The sequence below is a fragment of the Lithobates pipiens genome, unplaced genomic scaffold, assembly GCF_037356315.1.
Source record: "Lithobates pipiens isolate NorthernLeopardFrog02 unplaced genomic scaffold, aLitPip1_a1.2 Scaffold_23, whole genome shotgun sequence".
In the NCBI taxonomy this organism is placed as follows: domain Eukaryota; kingdom Metazoa; phylum Chordata; class Amphibia; order Anura; family Ranidae; genus Lithobates; species Lithobates pipiens.
The window spans coordinates 299130851-299156280 of NW_027507785.1; the positions used below are offsets into that span (position 1 = coordinate 299130851).

Below are 25430 nucleotides of genomic sequence, written 5' to 3' on the forward strand. Positions count from 1 at the left end.
AAAAAAATAAAATCATGTTTAATAGTTTGTTATAAAATTTTGCAAACAGGTAATTTTTCTCCTTCATTGAAATGCGCTGATGAGGCGGCACTGATGGGTGGCACTGGTGGGCACTAATAGGCACAGTTAAGGCGACACTAATAGGCACAGATAAGTTGGCACCGATAGGCACAGATAAGGCAGTACTGATGGGCACAGATAAGGTGGCACTGATGGGCACTGATAGGTGACACAGATGGGTGGCACGGATGGGTGGCACAGATGGGTGGCACTAAGGGGCACTGATAGGTACCACTGATAGATGGGACTGATGGGCACTGATATGTGGCACTGATAGGTGGCTCTGATAGGTGGCTCTGATAGGTGGCTCTGCTGGGCACTGATGGGCGGCACTGATGGGCACTGGTAGATGACACTGATGGGCACGGATATGTGGCACTGAGGTGCAGCAATGTTGTTGAGGCAGATTGTGGGCACTGATAGGTGGCACTGTGGGCACTGATGTATGGCACTGTGGGTACTGATGTATGGCACTGTGGGCACTGATGTATGGCACTGATATATGGCACTGCTGGGTGGCATTATGGGCACTGATGGGTGGCACTGCTGGGTGGCACTTTATTAATGCTCTGGGGGTTACTGGCAGGGGGCAGGTGGGCACTGATACACTGGCCATGATCGAGACCAATGTCCCGATCACGGGCGCCGGTGATCGGCTTTTTTTTCTCTCCTCGCGCTGTCAACGCGAGGAGGAAAAATAGCCGATTACCGGCTCTGTTTTGTCACATGATCAGCTGTCATTGGCTGACAGCTGATCACGTGGTAAGGGGTCGGGATCGACCCCTTGCTCGGATCAGTGATCAGGCGAGTCTCATTGACTCTCAGGGGGCGCGCAGGCCGCTCGTGCACGGGACGACGTCAATAGACGTAGTCCCGGCAAAGGAGGTCCGCGCTGTAGCCGTCATTCGGCTATAGCGCGGATCTCAAGAGGTTAAACAATCGGATTTTGTTGTTGGAAAATTTTAGATCCAGATCTCAAACTTTGTGTGTTGGAAATTCCGACAGAAAAAGTCAGATGGAGCCCACACACGATCGGAATTTCCGACAACAAAATCCAATCGCACATTTTCCGTTGGAAAGTCCGACCGTGTATACAGGGCATTACAGTAAAGAACCCTCTACGTAGGTTAAACCTCTTTTCTTCTAATTTTAATGAGTGGCCACGTGTCTTGTTAAACTCCCTTCCACTAAAAAGTTTTAGAGGCGCCTCTTTTCTCTTTTATACTCTGTAGCTCTTGCTGGATTTTGCTTCTAATCCCCTTGTGGAGGCTTCCATTTGTGGATGGACATTTTGTGGTTACACAACCTGGTCACATTGCTATAATCTTTTTATATGGACTATAAACGGAAGGATTTTTGAATAAATGGTTGCGGAACGAATCATCTGATGTTTACATTCCTTGTAATAGAAATAACAGTGATTTTTTTTTTTTTTTTTTAAGAGACAGTGTAAAAAAAAAAATAAGTAAAAGAAATAAGAAAAAAAAGAAAAAATGTAAAGTGCCCCATACCTCCGAGCTTGCACGCAAAAACAAATGCATACGCAAGTCGCACCTACATATGTAAACGATGTTCAAACCACACATGTGAGGTACTTCTTCTGACTTCGGGGGTCTTGTCCCGCTCTTTGGTTCTTCTTTCCAGGCTTCCGCTTTCTTCTTCCAGCTATTTAACTAGCGTTGGCCCGGTCTTGTCACTGTTGCCGTTGCTGCCGCTTTCTTATTCATCTTCTTCTTCTCTTCTTCTTATTCCTGACAAGACAAGTCAAGTCCTGTCAAGAGCATTGACAAGACGCTCTCTCCAGCCGTAATGGCAGGGATGCGTTTTGTGGCAACTTATATAGGGATAAGGGGCGGGTCACCGGGTGATGTCACATGGTGACCCCACCCCTTATGATGTCATCGTCCCAGCATTGTCCGAGACTGTGACATCATAAGGTGACCCCATCATGGTGACCCCGCCCCTTATGATGTCATCGTCATCGTCCCAGCATTGTCCGGGACTGTGACATCACATGTGACATCACCCGGTGACCCCGCCCCGAGTCCGGCGGACAATTTTGAGTCAAGACTTCTTTCAAAGCCTGCCGGACCAAGTTCACTGGATAGTCTGATCATGTTACACGGTATTAGAGCATACTGACATACCTTGTAGAGTACCCCAGGAGGGCTAAAACTTGAGGTGCTATTCTTTTTAAATTATGTCCGGTGCCAGTGCTCAGGAACTCAGGCCCACAACCTCTAGCTTCACTATTTGTTTTTAAGTTCTGATGGGAAATTCCGATCGTCTGTACAAATTCCGACACGCAAAATTCCTACGCATGCTCTGAAACAATTTGACGCATGCTCTGAAGCATTGAACTTCATTTTCTCGGCTCCTCGTAGTGTTGTACCTTACTGCGTTCTTGACAGTCAAAAGTCCAGAGAACTCTTGTGTGACTGTGTGTATGCAAGCCAAACTTGAGCGGAATTCCGTCGGAAAAAACATCCAAGATTTTTCCGACAGAAATTCTGCTCGTGTGTACGGGGCATGAGGAATAATGTTATTTTAAGGGTCTGTGGAATTTTAATAGAACACATTTTTAAAATGCATAAATACATTTTTAGAGCTTTGATCACAAGCCTTATACCCATACTATAGTTAGAGCTAGGTTTGGGGCTAGAATTATGACTATAAGGATTAGTGCCAGTGGAAAGCTGGCCATACATATAGCAATTTGAGAGAGCATTCTAGGGTAAAAAAAAAATAAAATATGTGTATAGCCAGGACTTACAGGAAAACATGCTCAAAGTTTTATCTGAAACAAAAGTGGCTGCCAATTTATACAGGAAAATTGAAGGAAATCATTTCTTTGTTCACATTTTTTTAGTTTTGTGAATGCATAACAAACTTAAAATGGACCTTCCATTAAAATGGAAGGTTCACTTTACTGATAGCTCTCAACCCCCTAAATACATATTGCAGTAAAGCCTTGGATTGTGAGCATAATTCGTTCCAGAAACATGCATTTAATCCAAAGCACTTGTATATCAAAGCAAATTTCCCCATAAGAAATCATGGAAACTCAGATGATTTGTTACACGACCATTTATTCATAAGTCCTTCAGTCTATAGTCCATATAAAAAGATTATAGCAATGTAAAAATGTCCATCCACAAATGGAAGCCTTCACAAGGGGATTAGAAGCAAAATCCAGCAGGAGCTACAGATTATAAAAGATAAGGGAGGCGCCTCTAAGTGTAGCAATATGGGTTACATTTAATGAAAGTACAAGATTTAGAAACTCACATGGTTGATGATTAAAACTGGCTAAGTATGCAGGCATCTGACCATCCTCTCACACCGCCGTCTCTCGCTGCCAGTCTGCAATCGTGATCAGGAAGACTACCCTGCAGTAGAGTGATCTGAAAGCGAGGCTTGAAACACTCGTGGAGCGGATGACGTCGATGGCGGTGGTACGGAGGACGGTCTATGTGGACAGCTTGACCCCAGATGCCTAAATACTTAGATGTGCCTGCTTAAATTATCAACCATGTGACTTGCTAAATGTTGTACCTTCATTAAATGTAACCATATTGCTACACTTAGAGGCGCCTCTCTTCTCTTTTATACTCAGTTGTGACATGACGCTACTTGTATATCAAGACATCGATTGTTTATCAAGGCACAATTTATTAAAAAATGTTGTTTATCTTGCAAAACGCTCTCAAACCAAGGTTTTACTGTACTCTAAAAAGCAATAATGTTTAAATAAAAAAGAAATAATAGATAAAAACAATTAAGCTTGAATAACGTTTTAACAAATAAATAAAAACAATACAGCTTGAGGGCCGGTTCACACTGCGGGCGATGCGAGGCGACACGACTTGCCTCGCCGCAATCTGACAAGTCGCCCCCGTTCTGTACAATGGAACCGTTCTGAGAGGAGCGACTCGAGTCGCTCCGACTCAGAAAAAAGGTTCCTGTACTACTTCTGGGCGACCTCGGGGCGACTTGCATTGACTTCTATACAGAAGTCATTTGCAAATCGCCACTGAGGTCGCGGCAGGTCGCGACGAGGCAAGTCGGTGTCGCCTCGCATCGCCCGCAGTGTGAACCGGCCCTAAATAAAGTTTTACAAAATATTGCTATATACTTATTGCTTTAAAAAGCAAAAACGTTTAAATAAAGTTTTACAAAGTAATATTGGCCTTGGCCTCAACTACCAATGTAGACATGGATGATGTCATCACTGTGCCTCTGCTCTACATCCCGGGAAAGCTAAACGCTCAAAATTCTGCAAGGACATTACAAGAGCACATTCGCATGGGATTTCAAGTGTCTACCTTTTTTGTAAGGCAGCAGTGAGGAATGGGAAAGTGGTCCACGTTTTCGGGGAAGTGTCAGGGACGAGTTTTTTTTTTTTTCTTTTTTTTTGTTGCTAAAGCTATATTTTTGACAAGGTTTTCATATTTGTTGAGTGGGGAGCTGTCAATAAAACAAATCTTCTATTTTTATGGAAGGCTCACTGTATACGAAAATGCTTTTATCCTTTTTCGGAAAAGCCACAATTATCTCAATAAAATGTGTATTTTTCCTGAAAATACACAAAGCATATAATAAAAAAAAAAGTTATTAGTATTTAAATCTGCTGCCCATGAAAGGGTTAAAGTTGAACATTACAGACAGCTGTACTGCATGTGCTGTGCTTAAAAAATAACCCCTACATGTTGCTGTTTCAGCACATTGTCCATAATGTGTTTGAAGGACACCTTCCTCTGTGCTAAGAGCGCTTTTAAAAACAGAGGCTGAACTCTGCTCCGCAATTTTCAAGAGCAGAGGTGTGAGTTTTTCTGCCAACTATACGGAAATATTTCCCTGTCAAGAGAACAGATTTTCTCCTCTACGTGTAATAGAAATTAAAACCTCACAACAAGTAAATACTGAAAAAAAGAGAGATTATGTACCGTATATATATATATATATATATATATATATATATATACAGTAGCTCACAAGTCAAATTTTTGTAAATATTTTATTATATCTTTCCATATGACAACACAGAAGAAATGACACTTTGCTACAATGTAAAGTAGTGAGTGTACAGCTTGTATAACAGTGTACATTTGCTGTCCCCTCAAAATAGCTCAACACACAGCCATTAATATTCAGAAATGAAAATGTCCAAATAGGGCCCAATTAGCCTTTTTCCCTCCTCGGTGTCATGTGACTCATTAGTGTTACAAGGTCTCAGGTCGACCAAAGACATTGAATGCTTGTGCTCAGCGTCATATCCAGAGCTTGTCTTTGGGAAATGGACGTATCAGTGCTGCTAGGATTGCTACAGAGGTTGAAGGGGGGTGGGGGGCCAGCCTGTCAGTGCTCAGACCATACGCCGCACACTGCATGAAATTGGTCTGCATGGCTGTCGCCCCAGAAGGAAGCCTCTTCTAAAGATGATGAACAAGAAAGCCTGAAAACAGTTTGCTGAAGACAAGCAGACTAAGGACATGGGTTACTGGAACCATGTCCTGTGGTCTGATGAGACCAAGATAAGCTTATTTGGTTCAGATGGTATCAAGCATGTGTGGCGGCAACCAGGTGAGGAGTACAAAGACAAGTGTGTCTTGCCTACAGTCAAGCATGGTGGTGGGAGTGTCATTGTCTGGGGCTGCATGAGTGCTGCTGGCACTGGGGAGCTACAGATCATTGAGGGAACCATGAATGCCAACATGTACTGTGACATACTGAAGCAGAGCATGATCCCATCTAGACATGTGCGATTAGTTTCGTAAGAATTGAAAATTCGTACAAATTTCTGGAAATTCGTACATTTGTGAGGATCCAAAATGCTAATTTTTTATGCATACGAATTTTGTACGAAATAAGAAATTTTGTTTACGAATTTCGGATTATTTTATCAAAAAGAACTTTTGTTATTGTTTTGATATTTGATATTGTTTGTTATTGTTATGAAAAGTTAACAAAACTAAAAGTTAAAAACCCAGGAAGTCAGCACGGCACAGGGATGGTGGGAGCCCCTCATAATGATAAATGTATCTTTACGAGCTTTCGTTAATGTTACGAAAAGTGTGTTTCGTAACGAATCCGAATTGAATTTCGAACACAAATTAAGAATTCATTTTAATATGAAATGGAACTAAACGAAAGAAATTTATTGATGGTGCACATGTCTAATCCCCTCCCTTTAGAGACGGGGCTGCAGGACAATGTCTCCAGACCTTAACCCTATTGAGCATCTGTGGAGCATCCTCAAAATGGAAGGTGGAGGAGCGCAAGGTCTCTAACATCCACCAGCTCCGTGATGTCGTCATGTCGTCATGGAGGAGGGGAAGAGGACTCCAGTGGCAACCTGTGAAGCTCTGGTGAACTCCATGCCCAAGAAGGTTAAGGCAGTGCTGGAAAATAATGGTGGTCACACAAAATATTGACACTTTGGGCCCAATTTGGACATTTTCACTTAGGGGTGTACTCACTTTTGTTGCCAGCGGTTTAGACATTAATGGCTGTGTGTTGAGTTATTTTGAGGGGACAACATATTTACACTGTTATACAAGCTGTACACTCACTACTTTACATTGTAGCAAAGTGTAATTTCTTCAGTGTTGGCACATGAAAAGATATAATAAAATATTTACAAAAATGTGAGGGGTGTACTCACTTTTGTGAGATACTGTATATACAAATATATTGAATATACACTGTGTATATATATATATAGAATCATGGGTGAAACATGTGTGACTTTTGGATTTCTGGAATAATAATAATGATGCAAATTGATATGACATGTCTTCTTTAACAGGCACAGTAGCAATTGTTAAGTGCACCAAATGTTGTTCCACTTTTCTTCATTGTTGTCATTTAGGTCAGCACTATCAAAGAGCCGATTGCTATACTTAAAGAAATTCAGAGGAGCACGATGAAAGATATTCTACCTGTGGATGTAATTACCTATGTTGAAGTACTTGCAGCCTCCTCTCCACAACTAAGCACATTAAATAAGACAGCGCTGAACTCGGAATCCTTGACAAATGCCACCCTTACAGTACGTAATTTAGGTTTCATGTAAGCTTGTCATCAAAGAAAGAGTACTACAGCTGTTGTCCACTAATTAGATAGTTTGTATGAAGTCTATCAGATAATTTAGAATACTATATTTCTATAACATAAGCCAAACTCCAATTCCACCCCCCCCCCCCCCCCCCCCCCCTATAAAAATATACACTATATTACCAAAAGTATTGGGACACTTGCCTTTACACGCACATGAACTTTAATGGCATCCCAGTCTTAGTCCGTAGGGTTCAATATTGAGTTGGCCCACCCTTTGCAGCTATAACAGCTTCAACTCTTCTGCGAAGGCTGTCCACAAGGTTTAGGAGTGTGTCTATGGGAATGTTTGACCATTCTTCCAGAAGCACATTTGTGAGGTCAGTCACTGATGTTGGGTGAGAAGGCCTGGCTCACAGTCTCCGCTCTAATTCATCCTAAAGGTGTTCTAGCGAATTGAGGTCAGGACTGTGCCAGCCAATCAAGTTCCTCCACCCCAAACTCGCTCATCCCTGTCTTTATGGACCTTGCTTTGTGCACTGGTGCGCTGTCAAGTTGGAACAGGAAGGGGCCATCCCCAAACTGTTCCCCCAAAGTTACGAGCATGAAATTGTCCAAAATGTCTTGGTATGCTTAAGAGTTCCCTTCACTAAAACTAAGGGGCAAAGTCCAACCTCTGAAAAACAACCCCATACCATAATCCATAATCCCCCCTATACAAAATGATTTGGACCAGTGCACAAAGCAAGGTCTATAAAGACACGAAGGGGGTAAAATATTCTGAAGCTCAAGTGGTTAAAAGGGTTGTAACCCTCTCATTTTTTTCAAATAAAAAAAAACAAACGTGCATATACTTACCTGCTCTGTGAAATAGTTTTGCACAGAGCAGCCCTGATCCTCTCCCTCTGGGGTGCCCCTGCTCTTGGCTCCTCCTCTTCATCAAGTGCCCCCCATGGAATGCTGCTTTCCCTGGGGGCACCTGTGTGGGCTCGCTCCTGAGTCCCATCAGGATACAACAATCTCAAAACAATCAAGGAAGGAGGAGGGGGGGGGGGGGCGGACAGGGAAGGTGTGAATCAATTATCTATTAGAAGTTAGTCCATGTGAGGAAACACAAGTAAAATGCTAAAAACAATAATAAAAGCTGTCCCTGGAGGGCTGCCAGTTTCAAGTTGAGAATGCACAAAAACTCTGGAATAGATAAAGGACAAAAGAACTATTATTAACCACTTGCTTACTGGGCACTTAAACCCCCCTCAGTCCCAGACCAATTTTCAGCTTTCAGCGCTGATGCACTTTGAATGACAATTGCGCGGTCATACAACACTGTACCCAAATGAAATTTGTATAATTTTTTTCCCACAAATAGAGCTTTCTTTTGGTGGTATTTAATTACAGCTGGGAGTTTTATTTTTTGCTAAACAAACAAAAAAAGATGCAAAAAAAAAAATCATGTTTAATAGTTTGTTATAAAATTTTGCAAACAGGTCATTTTTCTCCTTCATTGAAGTGTGCTGATGAGGCGGCACTGATAGGCTGCACTGGTGGGCACTGATAGGCTGCATTGGTGGGCACTGATAGGCTGCATTGGTGGACACTGATAGGCATAGTTAAGGCGGCACTAATAGGCACAGATAAGGCGGCACCGATGGGCACAGATAAGGTGGCACTGATGGGCAAAGATGGGCACAGATAAGATGGCACGGATGGGTGGCACAGATGGGTGGCACGGATGGGTGGCACTAAGGGGCACTGATAGGTACCACTGATAGATGGGACTGATAGGCACTGATAGGTGGCTCTGATAGGTGGCACTGCTGGGCACTGATGGGCGGCACTGATGGGCACTGGTAGATGACACTGATGGGCACGGATATGTGGCACTGGGGTGCAGCACCTTTGTTGAGGCAGATTGTGGGCACTGCTGGGTGGCACTGTGGGCACTGCTGGGTGGCACTGTGGGCACTGCTGGGTGGCACTATGGGCACTGCTGGGTGGCACTGACGGGGGGCACTTATTTTTGTATCATCTTTATTGATGAGGGGGCAGGTGGGCACTGGCAGGGGGCAGGTGGGCACTGGCAGGGCTGGCCATAATCGGGACTGGTGTCCCGATCACGGCCGCCGGTGATCGGCTTTTTTTTTTCTCCTCGCGCTGTTAGCGCGAGGAGGAATAATAGTCGATTACCGGCTCCGTTATATCACATGATCAGCTGTCATTGGCTGACAGCTGATCACCTGATAAGGGGTCGGGATCGACCCCTTGCTCTGATCGGTGATCAGGCGAGTCTCATAGACTCACCGATCACAGAGCGCGCCACGCGTGCCCCTCAGGGGGCGCGCAGGCCGCTCGTGCACGGGACTACGTCAATAGACGTAGTCCCGGAAAAGGAGATCCGGGCTGTAGCCGTCATTCGGCTATAGCGCGGGTCCCAAGTGGTTAAAATAGTTTGATTACTGCACTTAGAGGGCGCTGTTCTTTTGTCCTTTATCGCTCCTGAGTCCCGCTGCTGAGTCCAATGAAGCAGCCATTGGCCCCTGCTGCTATCAATCTGTCAAATGAGGAGAGAGACAGTGGCTGGAGCCGCTGTGCTCATGCAAAACGCTGGATCAGATGGAGCTCAGGTAAGAAAAAAGGGGGAGGGGGGCTGCAGCACAGAAGGCATTAAGGGGAAAAACCTTGATGCTTTACAACCACTTTAAGGTTGTGGTTGAGGGGAGGTAAAAATATGTATCGGCCGCATTTTTTTACCCCCAACCCACAAATGTAAACAAGCCCTTACCATACGTTGCGGTAGCACACCGGTAAACATAACTAAATAAACGTTGGCAATAATGGCTAATTGCCAATTAAAATATCATTTTGTTTTCCTTTAAGGAGAAAGTTTATAAACTGTTGATTTTTCAATTCAGGTCACCCACATGAATTTAAAAATGAGAACACATTTCCTTTATTCTGACAATAAGTTCGCTGATGCTGTAATCTTTCTTCCAATGTGACAAATTCACTTTAAAATGAGAACAGCAAAAGGGCAAAGTATACCACCATAACGTCTTTCTCTATGTATTGGCAGACTTTTGTTAACACTGTGAACAACTTTGTTGAAAAGGATAAAATTACAGTTTGGAAAAAGCTGACAGAAGAGAGCCGGAGAAAAAGTATCACGAAACTCCTGCACACCACAGAACAATTGGCTCTGGATATGTCACAGAATTTCAAGAAAACAACCCAACTGGATGTTGATGCCAGCGATATGGGTGAGGATATGACTGTGTGAAAAGTTTTTCCTCTCTTTGATGGATGTAAATTGGTAATGGAAGTGCAGAAGTGCAGAGACACCACAGTCATGGAAATAAAATATTAGTTTCAGGTTAAGATTTGTGGAAAGTTTATATAATAGGCCCCTGGTTCAGAACCTGTGCCCTGTCTGGTACCCATTGTGCACCCTTCAGATACCAGCAGCCAGCTGGCAATGTTTTTCTTTATTCACAGTGCCTTAAAAAAGTATTCATACCCCTTGAAATTTTCCACATTTTGTCATGTTACAACCAAAAACGGAAATCAAAAAAACATATCTGAAGTTTCTTACCATCTCCTGTACCATGATAGAAGTCTCTGACCATCTCTTGTAGCATTGTTGTAATCCCACCCACACTCAAGCCACACCTACACAAAGCCCCACCTACATATTGGACTGCCCACACTACATGCGTTTGTCACAGAATTTCTCTACACTATGTTCAAAATAAATGTTTATTAAAGAATATAAAGAAAACTAAACTTAATTAAAAGTGCAAAAATGGTACATTTCCAAAATGAAGGATTTCATAAATGAACACAGTATAACAAGTGCAATCTTCATAGCAGAACAGTTTGATAAAAAAATATACAAAAAATAAAAAAATTAAAAGCTCTGTCCAGCATGTTACAAAATGATGGTCCTAGAATTGCTCTTTATTCAATGTTCCTGATGATACCATACATGTGTGGCGCCATTATTGTTTACATACATGTGTTCGTCCTACATAAAGCTTTTCATAGAGAACGTGTGCGGGGGTCATGGGTGTGCTTTACATTTTTTTTTTTTTTTATATATAATTTTTATTTACTTTATAACATTTTAACTGACCACCAATGTAAGGGGCATTCTTTCCACTGACCACCAATGTAAGGGGCATTCTTTCCACTGACCACCAATGTAAGGGGCATTCTTTCCACTGACCACCAATGTAAGGGGCATTCTTTCCACCAAAGTGTACATATATCAGTGTTGTATATAAGGAATAGCACTCCGTATACAGATATCAGTGTTGTATATAAGGAATAGCACTCCGTATACAGATATCAGTGTTAGGGAAAAGCACTCAGTGTATAGATGTCAGTGTAACACATAGGGAATAGCACTAAGTGCTTTTCCCTATATATAACTAACATCTATACACTGAGTGCTATTCCTTATATACAACACTGATATCTGTATACGGAGTGCTATTCCTTATATACAACACTGATATCTGTATACGGAGTGCTATTCCTTATATACAACACTGATATCTGTATACGGAGTGCTATTCCTTATATACAACACTGATATCTGTATACAGAGTGCTATTCCTTATATACAACACTGATATCTGTATACGGAGTGCTATTCCTTATATACAACACTGATATCTGTATATGGAGTGCTATTCCTTATATACAACACTGATATCTGTACAATGAGTGGCGCTCAGTGTATAGTATCGGTGTACCAGGGAATAGCACCTGGTAGATTGGCATTGGGCAAGAAGGAACACTCAGTCAGTGTGTCACACTGACCTGCTGCTATACACAAGGCAGTTCAGGTGACAATCTCCGACATGACTCCATTCTGTCCGCACTCTGCAGCCTCAGTTCTCTGACTGGCTTTCCCCCACAGCATCGCCCCTCTGCTGAATTCCCCAGGTGGAGAGGTGGCCGGAGCGCCTGTCACTGCTATCATCCTCATGGCTCCATGATCGCTCTGCAATCCTGGCCAGCACCTAAGTCCTCTCATATAGCCTCATCAACTGCAGGCAGGGATGACATAGCTCACCGCTCATGGGGCCCCCCCGACACAAGGTCCGCAGTGCGCCCCTGCTCTGACCATGTACTGTTGCATGTCTGCAGTCCCTGACCATCTTCTGTAGCATGCCTGCAGTCTCGGACCATCTTCTGTAGCATGCCTGCAGTCTCGGACCATCTTCTGTAGCATGCCTGCAGTCTCGGACCATCTTCTGTAGCATGCCTGCAGTCTCTGACCATCTTATGTAGCATGCCTGCAGTCTCTGACCACCTTCTGTAGCATGCCTGCAGTCTCTGACCACCTTCTGTAGCATGTCTGCAGTCTCTGACCACCTTCTGTAGCATGTCTGCAGTCTCTGACCACCTTCTGTAGCATGTCTGCAGTCTCTGACCACCTTCTGTAGCATGTCTGCAGTCTCTGACCATCTTCTGTAGCATGCCTGCAGTCTCTAACCATCTTCTGTAGCATGCCTGCAGTCTCTGACCATCTTCTGCAGCCTGCCTGCAGTCTCTAACCATCTTCTGTAGCATGCCTGCAGTCTCTGACCATCTTCTGTAGCATGCCTGCAGTCTCTAACCATCTTCTGTAGCATGCCTGCAGTCTCTGACCATCTTCTGTAGCCTGCCTGCAGTCTCTAATCATCTTCTATAGCCTGCCTGCAGTCTCTAACCATCTTCTGTAGCATGCATGCAGTCTCTGACCATCTTCTGTAGCATGCCTGCAGTCTCTAATCATCTTCTATAGCCTGCCTGCAGTCTCTAACCATCTTCTGTAGCATGCCTGCAGGCTGGACACCAACAAACCACTCATTTCAAATGAAAGATTGAAAGAAAAAGTTATCTTAAAGAGATATCTAAGTCTATCTAAGTCCAGTATCATCCAAACAACCATGCATCCCATCCATCCATCCAACCAACCCACCCATCCATTCATCCACAAACCCAACCATCCATCCATTCATCCACAAACCCAATCATCCATTCATCTATCCATGTATCCATCCATTTATCCACCCATTCATCTACAAACCCACGCCCATTCATCCACAAACCCAACCATCCATTCATCCAAAAACCCAACCATCCATTCATCCACAAACCCAACCATCCATTCATCCACAAACCCAAGCATCCATTCATCCACAAACCCAAGCATCCATTCATCCACAAACCCAACCACCCATTCATCCACAAACCCAACCATCCATTCATCCACAAACCCAACCACCCATTCATCCACAAACCCAACCATCTATTTATCCACAAACCCAACCATCCATTCATCCACAAACGCAACCACCCATTCATCCACAAACGCAACCACCCATTCATCCACAAACGCAACCACCCATTCATCCACAAACCCAACCATCCATTCATCCAAAAACCCAACCATCCATTCATCCACAAACCCAACCATCCATTCATCCACAAACCCAAGCATCCATTCATCCACAAACCCAAGCATCCATTCATCCACAAACCCAACCACCCATTCATCCACAAACCCAACCACCCATTCATCCACAAACCCAACCATCCATTCATCCACAAACCCAACCACCCATTCATCCACAAACCCAACCATCTATTTATCCACAAACCCAACCACCCATTCATCCACAAACGCAACCACCCATTCATCCACAAACGCAACCACCCATTCATCCACAAACGCAACCACCCATTCATCCACAAACCCAACCACCGATTCATCCACAAACCCAAACATCCATTCATCCACAAACAAAACCATCCATCCATTAATCCCTCCATGCCTCCACAAACCCTTCTATCCATCCATCCACAAAACCTTCTATCCATTCATCCATCCCCTGTGCAGAAGCCCATGTATGATTCTGGCTGTTAGGCATGTATAATCTGAAGATGCAAAGCATTTAAATGACCTATGATAAACTGGAAGGACCGCCCGATATCTCCGATCCCATCAAACTCTTTTCTCTAATGAGACCTCATCGCCAGCCAAATTGCAATAGTATTGAGTCTGTCAGAATTTAATAACTGTGCTGATGCAATCAGTTTCAGTCCTTAGGGACACACCTTCTGATTAAATCATTGCTGAGCACTGATTGGTTGATGTCATAAAATGGCAAAATAAATTTAATAAAATTTCTCGCAGTTCACTCTCATTACTTTGAAGAACTCCAGGCGACTCTCCATCCAATGTAAAATAAAATGATATTGTTTTAAAACTGACAGCTGGTATTGCCATGGAACATAGATGGTATATGCCTTTAACTCCTTTTTCTTGCAATGGGAGATAAGAGATCCAGGATCTGACACAGTGGAAGGTATTGTACCCTCACCAAAGGGAGTTTCTATAGCATCATGGGAACAGATCATACTTGCCCTGGTATGAATTACGGAATGCTGTCCAAAGGGCAAGGTGCTTAGCGCAGGTTTATGATTGGCTGCCACTGTACACTAGTCACAAGCTGGAATTGCAGCTAATAAACAGGGATTCTAACCCTTAAAGCAAAACATCACTTATTGATTATAAATTATTTAAATGTCTTCTTCCTCCCCCTCCCCTTTTTGCAATTATCCACATTTGTTTTTTATAGGTGGGGGTGCCTTTTTTTATAAATTTTTTGTGCAGTGCTTATAAGCAGGTTGTTAGGTGCTGTCCCGGCCAGGTGGGTATGAGTTAATGCCTGTCCTGGTTCTTTGATTTTGGTGGGTATTTCTCTGGGCCCAACCCACTGGTCCTGTGTGATATAAAAGGAACTGTTGTCTGAACTAGGGAGGGGAGAAGGATGATATCCATTACCATCCAGAAGTAGAACTTTCGAAACCTGGGGTTTGCCCTGAAGACACCAGCACTGGTCTGTTCTGTGCCTCAGCAGGGCTTGCATCTAAATGAAGATGCCTATAAAGGACTTATCTTTGCTTCGACTACACCTTAGCAGGTATACCGGGGTAGCGCTGAAGCCTGTAGGTAGAGTTAGGGAATAGGAAATAATAATGCCTTTATCTGTTGGGCTACACCCTTCTTAGGTAAAGTGTTTGAAACTTTGTCCTTGCCTGGTCTGAAGTTACTGAAAGGGGTGTAATGTATGCAACCAGCATGCACATGGTTCATCGGGTGAGTCTTAAACACATTGTGGTATGAAGACATTGGTGTGGAGTGGAGTAGTGTGAAGATACAAGTGGTTGTGAAGTAGTGTGAAGATACAAGTGGTTACCCGGAGTAACGGAAGTTTAACCAGCAGCCTGTCGATAACATGTACCTGTTATAGGTGGAATGGCCTCTAGCAGTAAGGAAGATGTTGTCGGAACTCCTTCCACCAGTGGCCTGTCTTCCAGAGCAATGGTGTGGATTTGTGCCGCAAAGGTTCTCATCCTGTATAGAAGTACGGAACTTCAAGAGTAAAGCTAAGTGTACATGTGGAGCTAGTGCAGAGTGCACAGCGGGGCCCACTCCGCTACTGGGGAATAGCACTGGAAAATTATGGACACGTGAATCTGGACAGGGCTCCCTCCTAACTGCAGGTTACAGAGTGTATATTGTCATTGGGAACTGAGAATTAACTGGAAAAGAGTTGCAAGTGTACATGGTGTACGTAACAGTAGAGGTCTGCCTTAAGATCGAGTATTATCCCACAGTGGCCTCAGACTTGTCTTGTGGCATTGATGAAGACACAAAATAAAGATACCCCATGAGTAGTAAAGTGACCCTGTAAAAAGTGCTTAACATAGCCCAGAAGAACCCACATGAGGTAGGCCTCTCATGTAACCCAGTGCTTGGCACCCAACAAGTTAATGGGAAAACATGGAGGATGTGACAAACAACCTCTCTACCCCTATAGGCCCCACTTGTCTGCCTTCATGTAGCTTGTAATTCCACATTTCTTGCCTAGACATCCATCCACCTAAAGCCTCCTGGGATGCTCATTTCACAGACCCCTTGATGCCTAGAATCTGTATATTTGCATACCAAATATAAACAAACCTGTGCCAAGAGCGCGCTCCCGACGCAGTTAAAGGTGCCCAAAAGAAAACTCCCAATCTCTACTTGCGATTGGAGGCTTTCCAATCATGTGACCGCTATGCCAGCCAATCGCGGCAGTCACATGTTCATAAACCCCACCCCACATCCTAGCATCGACAACCCCTTAAAGGGTCGGGAGGTGCCGGCGTCAAGGGGTTAAGTTCCAAGAGGTTCAAAATTGGTTGTCATCGACTGAAAACTGTCAGGTGTAAGGCCAGCTCTTCAGATAACAGAATCTAGAGTTTCCCGCACTTGGCAATGTTACAATCTGCAAAATTGACTTTTGCCATTTAGCAGTGACTTTTCTCTATTTTCTGAAAGAAAGCTATAACGGAAAATATATGCCATCTCAGTAATTTGTCTCTATGGCTGTCCACAGATATAGATAGCACATCAGTCACAATTAGCTACGCCTTAGTCGCAAGTAAATGATGTGCGTAAGCAGAGAACTGGATTCAATACTTAAAGATTTATTTTCAGTGACAAGCTAGAATGTTTGTGTTTTAGTAGGTAGTTTTAAAGGTAGGTAGTTTTAAAGGTAAAGTAAAAATGTGATGTTTCACATCCCACTAGGTCAGAACCAAATTTACATCAGTGGCACTGCTAGGTATATGACCTTTGGTTCCTAAAACAAAACTCATTTTCCACGATCACAACTTTTATATCTTCAAATTTTACTTGGCCTAACTTTGCTTCGAACATTGTGACAGTGAATAACCATGTTTTTTTTTTGCCTGGATGGATGTCTAGGCAAACAACCTGAAAATTTCTGAAAAGTACCAAATTCAGCCACTTTGCCCATCAAATGCAGCCACTGTGCCCAGCAAATGCAACCACTGTGCCCATCAAATGCAGCCATTGTGCCCATCAAATGCAGCTACTGTGCCCATCATGTGCAGCCACTGTGCCCACCAAATATAGTCACTGTGCCCACCAAATATAGTTACTGTGCCCATCATATGCAGTAACTGTGCCCACCAAATACAGTAACTGTGCCCATCAAATACTGTCACTGTGCCCATCATATGTAGCCACTGTGCCCACCAAATACAGTCACTGTGCCCATCATATGCAGCCACTGTGCCGATCAAATACAGTCACTGTGCCCATCATATGCAGCCACTGTGCCCATAAAATACAGTCACTGGGCCCATCATATGCAGCCACTGTGCCCACCAAATACAGTCACTGTGTCCATTATATGCAGCCACTGTGCTCATCAAATACAGTCACTGTGCTCAGCATATGTAACCACTGTGCCCACCACATACAGTCTCTGTGCCCATCACATGCAGCCACTGTGACTATCATATGCAGCCACTGTGATCATTGACCTCCCCTCATTCGCGGGGCTCACAGCTCTGGCAGTACCCCCCCCCCCCACATGCACGCGTGGGTCCCCACCACTTGCGTGGCTAGTGGCTGTGGCAGGATGGGGGGGGGGGCCCATGCGTCCACAATGTACAGGCCGCCACTGGTAAACCTGAAGATGAATCTACCCCACATTGGTACCAGAGGATAGTTGCAATGAATGGTGTTACCATAACCAACCTTAGTAGAGAATAGCCATGAGAATAGCCACAATCTAACTCGTCAGATCATGTGGAGTCACAGCAAGATGTTTGTTGAACTCTTTGCAGAATAAAACATATGCCTGTGATGTAATGGACTGTGACTGTTCACTTTTGCTGACCAGTGTGGCTATTTTCCCATATTCCATAAATAAGCTTATATTAAATGGCTGATGAGAGTATATATACAGTATAACCAGAGCTTTTTTTCCTCAAAGAATCTGTGCAGGTATGCCCCTCTCTTGTCTTCACCTGCTAGCCGCCTCCCAGCGCCGTTCCTTGGTCCCACCCCCTACCCACCTCCCAGTAATTTCCCCTTTTAAAGAATAAGAACCAAGTTTCGTTTTGTGGTGCTAAGTCATTTGTATGGAATTTATTAAAGCGATAGTAAACCGCAGTGATTTTTTTTTAAACCTGCAAGGTAAAGTTATAATGTGCTAGTATACATCGCATACTAGTACATTATGTGAAAGTTACCTTAAAACTAAGCCCCCCAGCTATGCACTGTCACCGCTGACAAGGCTTTCATCTTCACCTGGTCTTCCTTTGGGGTTCGGGTTCCTCTGGCCATCTGGTTGGCCGCGCTGCAATGACTTCACTCTCTTGGACATCAGCGTAGGAGCCGCTATTCACAGCCCAGGACGGGTATGCCGTTCCTTCAGAGCGCATGCCACGTGGCGTCACTGGCCCATTCACAAGTAAATATCTTCTAAATGGTGCACATTTAGGAGATATTTACTGTACCTATAGGTACGCCTTAATATGGGCTTACCTTTAGGTAAATGTCAACCATGGGAATTTATTCCCACTTTAATGATAACAAGATAAGAAGTAAAATACATCCCTTGCAGTCGACAACAATGAACCATTCAACAACAATAGCTCTTTACAACAACAATAGACTCTCCCTGCAACAAATACCCCCCAGCAACAATAGATTTACCATTAGCTAGCATCAGTAGACCCTCCAGCAGCCAGCCAAAATAGACCCCTTCCTCAACAGTAGGTCCCTACCAGCAAGAATTAAACCCACCAGCAAAAATGTACCCCTCAGACAACTTAAGACCCCTCAGCAACAATAGATCCCCCACCAGCAACTATATAACTCCCCAACAACAATAGACACACCCCTATAACAATAGACACCTCCCCCCTCCATGACAATGGATCACCCAGCCAGCATCAGTAGACCCCTCAGCACACCCCAGCCCCCCTCCCATTACAAACATTCATGCTGGAGGTGCTGGAACTGTGTTCCCCTACGTTCCCATTGTGTATAACCAATAGCTGTACAGGGAAAGCTGCTTGTTTGCCTCTCATGCCTGTAAATTCATTAATTACCCATCGACTTCTTAAAAAAACAAAAAAACATTTTTACTTTTGAAACTAATGATGTCCTGCAAAAACGGAGGAGTAGGGAGGGTGTGCACTTTTTTAAATGGCTGTTTGTGTTCAGATTCAAAATATTCCCTCTCTGCTTGTCCAGGTGATAGGACCAGATAGGAATCAGAATGGACATTATTATTATACAGGATTTATATAGTGCCAACAATTTGCACAGCGCTTTACAACATGTTGGCAGACAGTACACTTACAATACAAATCAATACAGGAGGGATCAGAGGGCCCTGCTCATTAGAGCTTACAATCTAGCAGGGAGGGTCAAGTGGAAACAAAAGGTAATAACTGTGGGGGATGATCTGATGGAGAAAATGAAAATACAGTTGTTAGGTGTGGGTAGGGTAGGCTTCTCCGAAGAGAAGGGTTTTCAGGGATCGTCTAAAAGCTATTAGAGTAGGAGATAAGTGCATTCCATAGTATTGGAGAGGCTTTGGAAAAGTCCTGGAGGTGAGCATGGGATGAGGTGACGAGGGAGCTAGAGAGCAGGAGTTCTTGAGAGGAACGAAGAAAACAAGTAGGTTGGTTGGCTTTGTAAGTAGTTGTTAGTATTTTGAATTTAATTTGTTGGGTGAGTGGAAGCCAGTGGAAGGATTGACAGAGAGGGGTAGTAGACACAGAGCAATTGGTAACGTGGATGAGTCTGGCAGCAGCATTCATGATGGATTGAAGAGGTGATAGACTATGTTGAGATAAGCCAATGAGAAGGGAGTTGCAGTAGTCAAGGCGAGAGATGACCAGCGATGAATTAAGAGCTTTGTTGTGTCATTGGTTAGAAAGGGGTGTATTTTGGAGATGCTGCGGTGGTTGAGGCGGCAAGATTTGGACAGTGTTTGGACTTGGTGCTTAAAGGACAGTTCAGAGTCCAGGACTACACCTAGAACCTACTACCCAACATATGGGGAAGGAAAAATTATAAATTTGGTTTTGGTTAGATTGAGCTTTAAGAAGCAGCACAGTGGTGTAGTGGTTAGCACTCTCACCTAGCAGTAAGAAGGGTCGCTGGTTCAAATCCCGACCACGACACTACCTGCCTGGAGTTTGCATGTTCTCCCTGTGCCTGCGTGGGTTTCCTCCGGGTACTCCGGTTTCCTCCCACAATCCAAAGACATGCAGGTAGGTTAATTGGCTTCTGTCCAAAATTGGCCCTAGTATATGAATGGGGACCTAGGATTGTGGGCTCCTTGAGGGTAGGGACTGGTGTGAGTGTGCAATGTACAGGGATGGGGACAGTTGTAGACACCTCACTCAGGTTGAACTGGATGGACTGGTGTCTTTATTCAACCTTACTAACTATGAAACTATGAAAGAAGTGGTGTGACATCCAGACTGATATATCTGATAGTAAATTAGTGATAGGTGAGGAGACAGAGGGAGTGAGCTGAGGGGTAGAGAAATAGTTTTGGGTGTCATCAGAGTAGAGGTGGTATTGGAAGCCATGGGAGGCTATCAGCTGATCCAGGGAGGAGGTGTAGAATGAAAATAGGAGAGGCCCAAGAACACAACCTTGGGGGACCCCGACAGAGAGAGGAAGAGGAGGAAGTAGAGTTGTAAGAAACGTTAAAGGTGAGGTTGGATAAGTAGGAAGAGAACCAGCGAAGAGTACAGTCACGGAGACCAAAAGCATGGAGTTTTTTGAGGAGGAGGGGGTGGTCAACCGTAGCAAAGGCAGCAGAGAGGTTCGGGAGTAGGAGTACAGAATAGTCCTGATTGGTTTTGGCCTGTAGTAGATTGTTTGTTAGTTTTAGACTGCACAAGTACCCTCTGGAAGTTAGGAGGCATTTTAGAGCATGTATAGGCCAGACGGGAGATGGGATCTTATAGTGGTGCTCATTGCCAGTCCCTGGTTCAGCATAATAGACCATAAGAAAGTTCAGGATATCAAAAAGACTGCTCTTTGCCTCTGTGCATGTCTATATCTAGCTACACATACAGTATATATGGAGTCAATAAATATTTGTACTTGGACTTTAAAAATTCTTCTTGAACATGGACCCTTTCATTACAGAGCAACTGATAGGAAGGGGAGAGAATTAACTCTAACAAGGTCTCATAGAGCAATACAAATCTAATAAAAATTTTAATCCTTCCTTATGTTGTACAAAACTGAAAAAAAAATAAAAAAAATTGGCAGGCATTACTAGGAGTTATACAATGATGACAGTAAGAGCTTTTGAGCCTGTGCATCATTTATTGAAATGCAGGGATTTCCAGTCATGCTGCCAAATCTCTTTGGGAAAAAAGAAGCCAGACTTTCTTCTTTCTTCCTGGGAAAAATAGTGCCCCATTCTCTATACCCTCAGTGTCTGCGTGACTCCTAGTTAGGTCTTTCATACAAAACAAAATTAATTTCAATGCAGTTGATCAAATTTGAATACAAGGTGTATTTTAGGGGACACAAATTTGTAGGACCACTCACAAAATTAAAGGTTTTGAATATATTTATTATTATTATATTATTATCATTATACAGGAATTGTATAGTGGCAACAGTTTGCGCAGCGCTTTACAACGTAGAGGGAGGACAGTACAAATACAATACAGTTCAATACAGAAGGAATAGGAGGGCCTTGCTCATGGAACTTACAATCTAAAGGGAGGGGGAGTTGGTAGAAAAGGTAATAGCTGCAGGAGATGATCCGATGGAGGTGACTACAGTTCTTAGGTGGCGATGGAGTAGGATTCCCTCAATAAGTGAGTTTTCTGGCATCACCTAAAGGTGGACAGGGTAGGGGCTGACTGGACATACTGGGGCACGGAGTTCCAGATGGTGGGAGAGGCTCTGGAGAAGTCCTGGAGACGAGCATGGGAAGAGGTGACAGGGAAGCTAGAGAGCAGGAGGTTTTTGGAGGAGTGAAGAGAATGATTTAGGCATTATCTGCAGATGAGGTTGTTGATGTAGCTGGGGCAATGTTGTGAATGGCCTTGTATGTTGTGGTTAGTATTTAGAATTTTATACGGTGGGGTAGGGGAAGCCAGTGAAGGGATTGGCAAAGAGAAGCAGTAGTCACAGATTCTGCTAGTCTAGTAGCAGAATTCATAATAGACTGAAGGGGGGGATAGCCTATGTAAGGGTAGGCCAGTGAGGTGGGGCTTACTGTAGTCAACCAAAGAAGGGGCAAATTCTGGAAAAGTTGCGGAGATTAAGGTGGAAAGATGTACCTAGTGATTGGATGTGGGGGCTGAAGGAGAGGTCAGAGTTTAGGATTACACCCAGCACCTTGGCGTGTGTGGAGGGATCAATGGTTGTTCTGTTGATCACAATGCTAAAGTCATGGGGAGGGGATCAGGGAGGAGGAAATATTACAAGCTTAGTTTTAGAAAGATTTAGTTTGAGGAAATGGTGTGACATCATTACTGATATATCACTCAGTAAGTTTGTGATAAGTGAGGATACTGAGGACGGAGGTGAGCTGAGGAGTGGAGAGACAGATCTGGGTGTAGAGTAGAGCATACAGCATAGAGGCGGTATTGGAAGCCATGGGATGTTATCAATTGGCCCAAAGAAGGGATGTATAGAGAAAATAGGAGGAGCATCGGGGTACCAAACAGAAAGAGGATGAGGAGCGGAGGAGATGGTGTTGTCTGTGACACTGAAAGTGGGCTGAGATAGGTAGGAGGAGAACCAGGAAAAAGCAGAATCACATAGGCCAAGGGAGTGGAGTTTGTTGAGGAGCAGTGGGTGGTCAACTGTGTCAAAGGCAGCAGAAAGGTCCAAGAGTGGTGAGTTTTAGTAGGGTAGTTTCAGTGGAATGTTGTGGGTGGAAGCCAAACTGTAGGGGATCGAGAAGGTTGTTGTCAGGGAAGTAGAAGCTTATACGGTTGTGGACAAAGCATTCAAGAAGCTTGGAGACAAACGGGAGCAGGAAGATGGGTTTTTATCCATATATGGGTAAATGTACAAATGCTGTACCAAAAGTAATGCAAAAGTGGGCATAATTTTATTATTAACTTACATAAGTTGTTCAAATGTCACATGTTATAGAGTAATGCCTCGTACACACGGTCGGACTTTCCGCCAACAAAACCGTGGAATTACGTCTAAAGGGCGTTGGCCCAAACTTGTCTTGCATACACACGGCCAACAATTACGAATGTAGTGACTTACTAGACGTACTATGTGGTTTTTCAGCTCTTTAGCGCCACCCTTTGCGCTCCTTCTGCTAATTTCGTGTTAGTAGAAGTTTGGTGAGTGCTGATTCGCGCTTTTCTTTTCACGTTTTTCATTTAGCGATTTTCAGTTTGTGCCTTTCATTTCATGCTTTTCAGTTAGTTTCTGAACGGCTGTTCGTCAACTACACATGTTGCGGGATCAGAGGAGATAAAGTGTCATTTATTATTGGCCTTGGAGTTATTGCTTTGACATAATTTTTTTGGTTAAATAATGATTGCATTTGGTATATTTACTATATTTTTAGATGCATAGAATGCACTTTTTGGTTAAGTTGTATTGACAGATAGCAGGTTGAATTTTATTTGTTTTCTTTTTTTTTTTATGCACAATAAAAAAATTGTGTGGAATAATACTTGGCTATGAGTTTTACCTCAAATGACAGTTTGGGAGTAGGCAGTTACATTTAAAACCGACAACAAATGTCCGATGGAGCATACACACCATCGGATCTACCGACAACAGCCTGTCATCGAATATTTCCCATCAGAAAGTCCGATCGTGTGTACAGGGCTTTACTCTTCCTCTATAGTAACCATTCTTCTTTTTCTTTGCAGGTAAATAATGGATTCCAAGCAGAAGCAACGTACCATCATTGAGTTCATGACGAAGGAGCGGTGCAGTCTATCTTAAATCCACAGAAGACTACAGACTGTTTACTGAGATTATACCACTGAGAAGAATCACCAACAACAAGGCATAGTTCTTGTCAATGGTGTCATCTCCTTACACATTCTGTAGCCTTCTGTGGATGTCAGACACCCCTCGTTCATCAAGAACTCAATGACAGCATATGGCTTCTGCTTGGTATTCATTATTAACCTGCAGTGAAAAAGAAGAAGCGTGACTATAGAGGAAGAGTTACTCTACAACATATGAAATTTGAATGACCTATGTACCTTAATAAAAAAAGTTATGCTCATGTTGCATTACTTTCAGTACAGCCCTTGTTTATTTGAATTGTCCTATGTTGGGTTTTCAATCTGAGAAGTTTTCAGGCAGTGGTTTGTAGTAATAGGTGCAGTTATAGGCAGCGCTGGTGCAAGGATTTTTGACACCCTAGGCCAGTGATGGCGAACCTTGGCACCCCAGATGTTTTGGAACTACATTTCCCATCATGATCTACTACACTGCAGAGTGCCAGAGCATCATGGGAAATGTAGTTCCAAAACATCTGGGGTGCCAAGGTTCGCCATCACTGCCCTAGGCAAAACCAAATTTTCCTGCCCCCATTGGCTCCACCCCATTTGGCCATGTGACAGAAGGCGCCACTATGCAGGAAGCATTGGCTCTGCTTCCTCTATCATTGGCTCCAGTGCTGCACTGCACCTCTAATTACACTACCGGTCGGACTGAGTTAGTTACATGCTGCAGCCTGCCGAGCATGCAGACTTGGAGGAAAACCAGCAGCAGTGCGCCCTAGGCAGCTGCCTAGTTTGCTTAGTGGTAGCACCGGCCCTGGTTATAGGTCGCAAGCTTTACTAAATAAATTGTAAGACCCCTTTCACACTGGAGGATTTTGCAGGCACTAAAGCATTAAAAATAGAGCCCGCAAACCACCCCAAAAAAAGCTGCTCCATGCACCCTCAGGCTTTCACACTGGAGCGGTGCGCTGGCAGGGCGTCAGAAAAAGTCCTGCCAGCAACTTCTTTGGAGCAGTGAAGGAGCGGTGAATTCACCACTCCTCCACTGCTGCTCGCCATTGAAATCAGTGGAGCAGCGCTGCGATACCGCCGGGAAAACACCGTTCCAGCTGCGTTTTAAGGGTGGATTTAACCACTTTTTGGCTACTAGCGGCTGAATAGTGCCACTAAAACGACGGTAAATCGGCGCTAAAAATAGCACCGCTTTACCACTGACGCCCGGGGCGGCTCTGTGTGAAAGGGGTCTAATGCCGCGTACACACGATCGGAATTTCAGCCAGCAAAAGACGATGAGAGCTTTTCATCGGAAAATGTGACTGTGTGTATGCGCCATCATAATTTAGCTTGCCGAATTCCCGCCAGCAAAAATTTGATAGCATGTTCTCAATTTTCTGATGGAAAAACTTTCCATGGAAATTCCGATCGTGTGTATGCAATGCCGACACGCAAAAACTCACGCATGCTCAGACTCA

General features: G+C 43.9%; 1 protein-coding gene across 1 annotated transcript in view; it reads left to right on the plus strand.

Annotated features, from left to right (window-relative positions):
- The window catches only part of ADGRL4 (adhesion G protein-coupled receptor L4), a 253358-nt gene that overhangs the window by 141893 nt on the left and 86035 nt on the right, over nt 1-25430 (plus strand). The window contains exons 6-7 of the mRNA XM_077450392.1: nt 6932-7111; nt 10190-10373. Coding sequence (XP_077306518.1) covers nt 6932-7111; nt 10190-10373 — 364 coding nt within the window. The remainder of the gene's footprint in view (nt 1-6931; nt 7112-10189; nt 10374-25430) is intronic.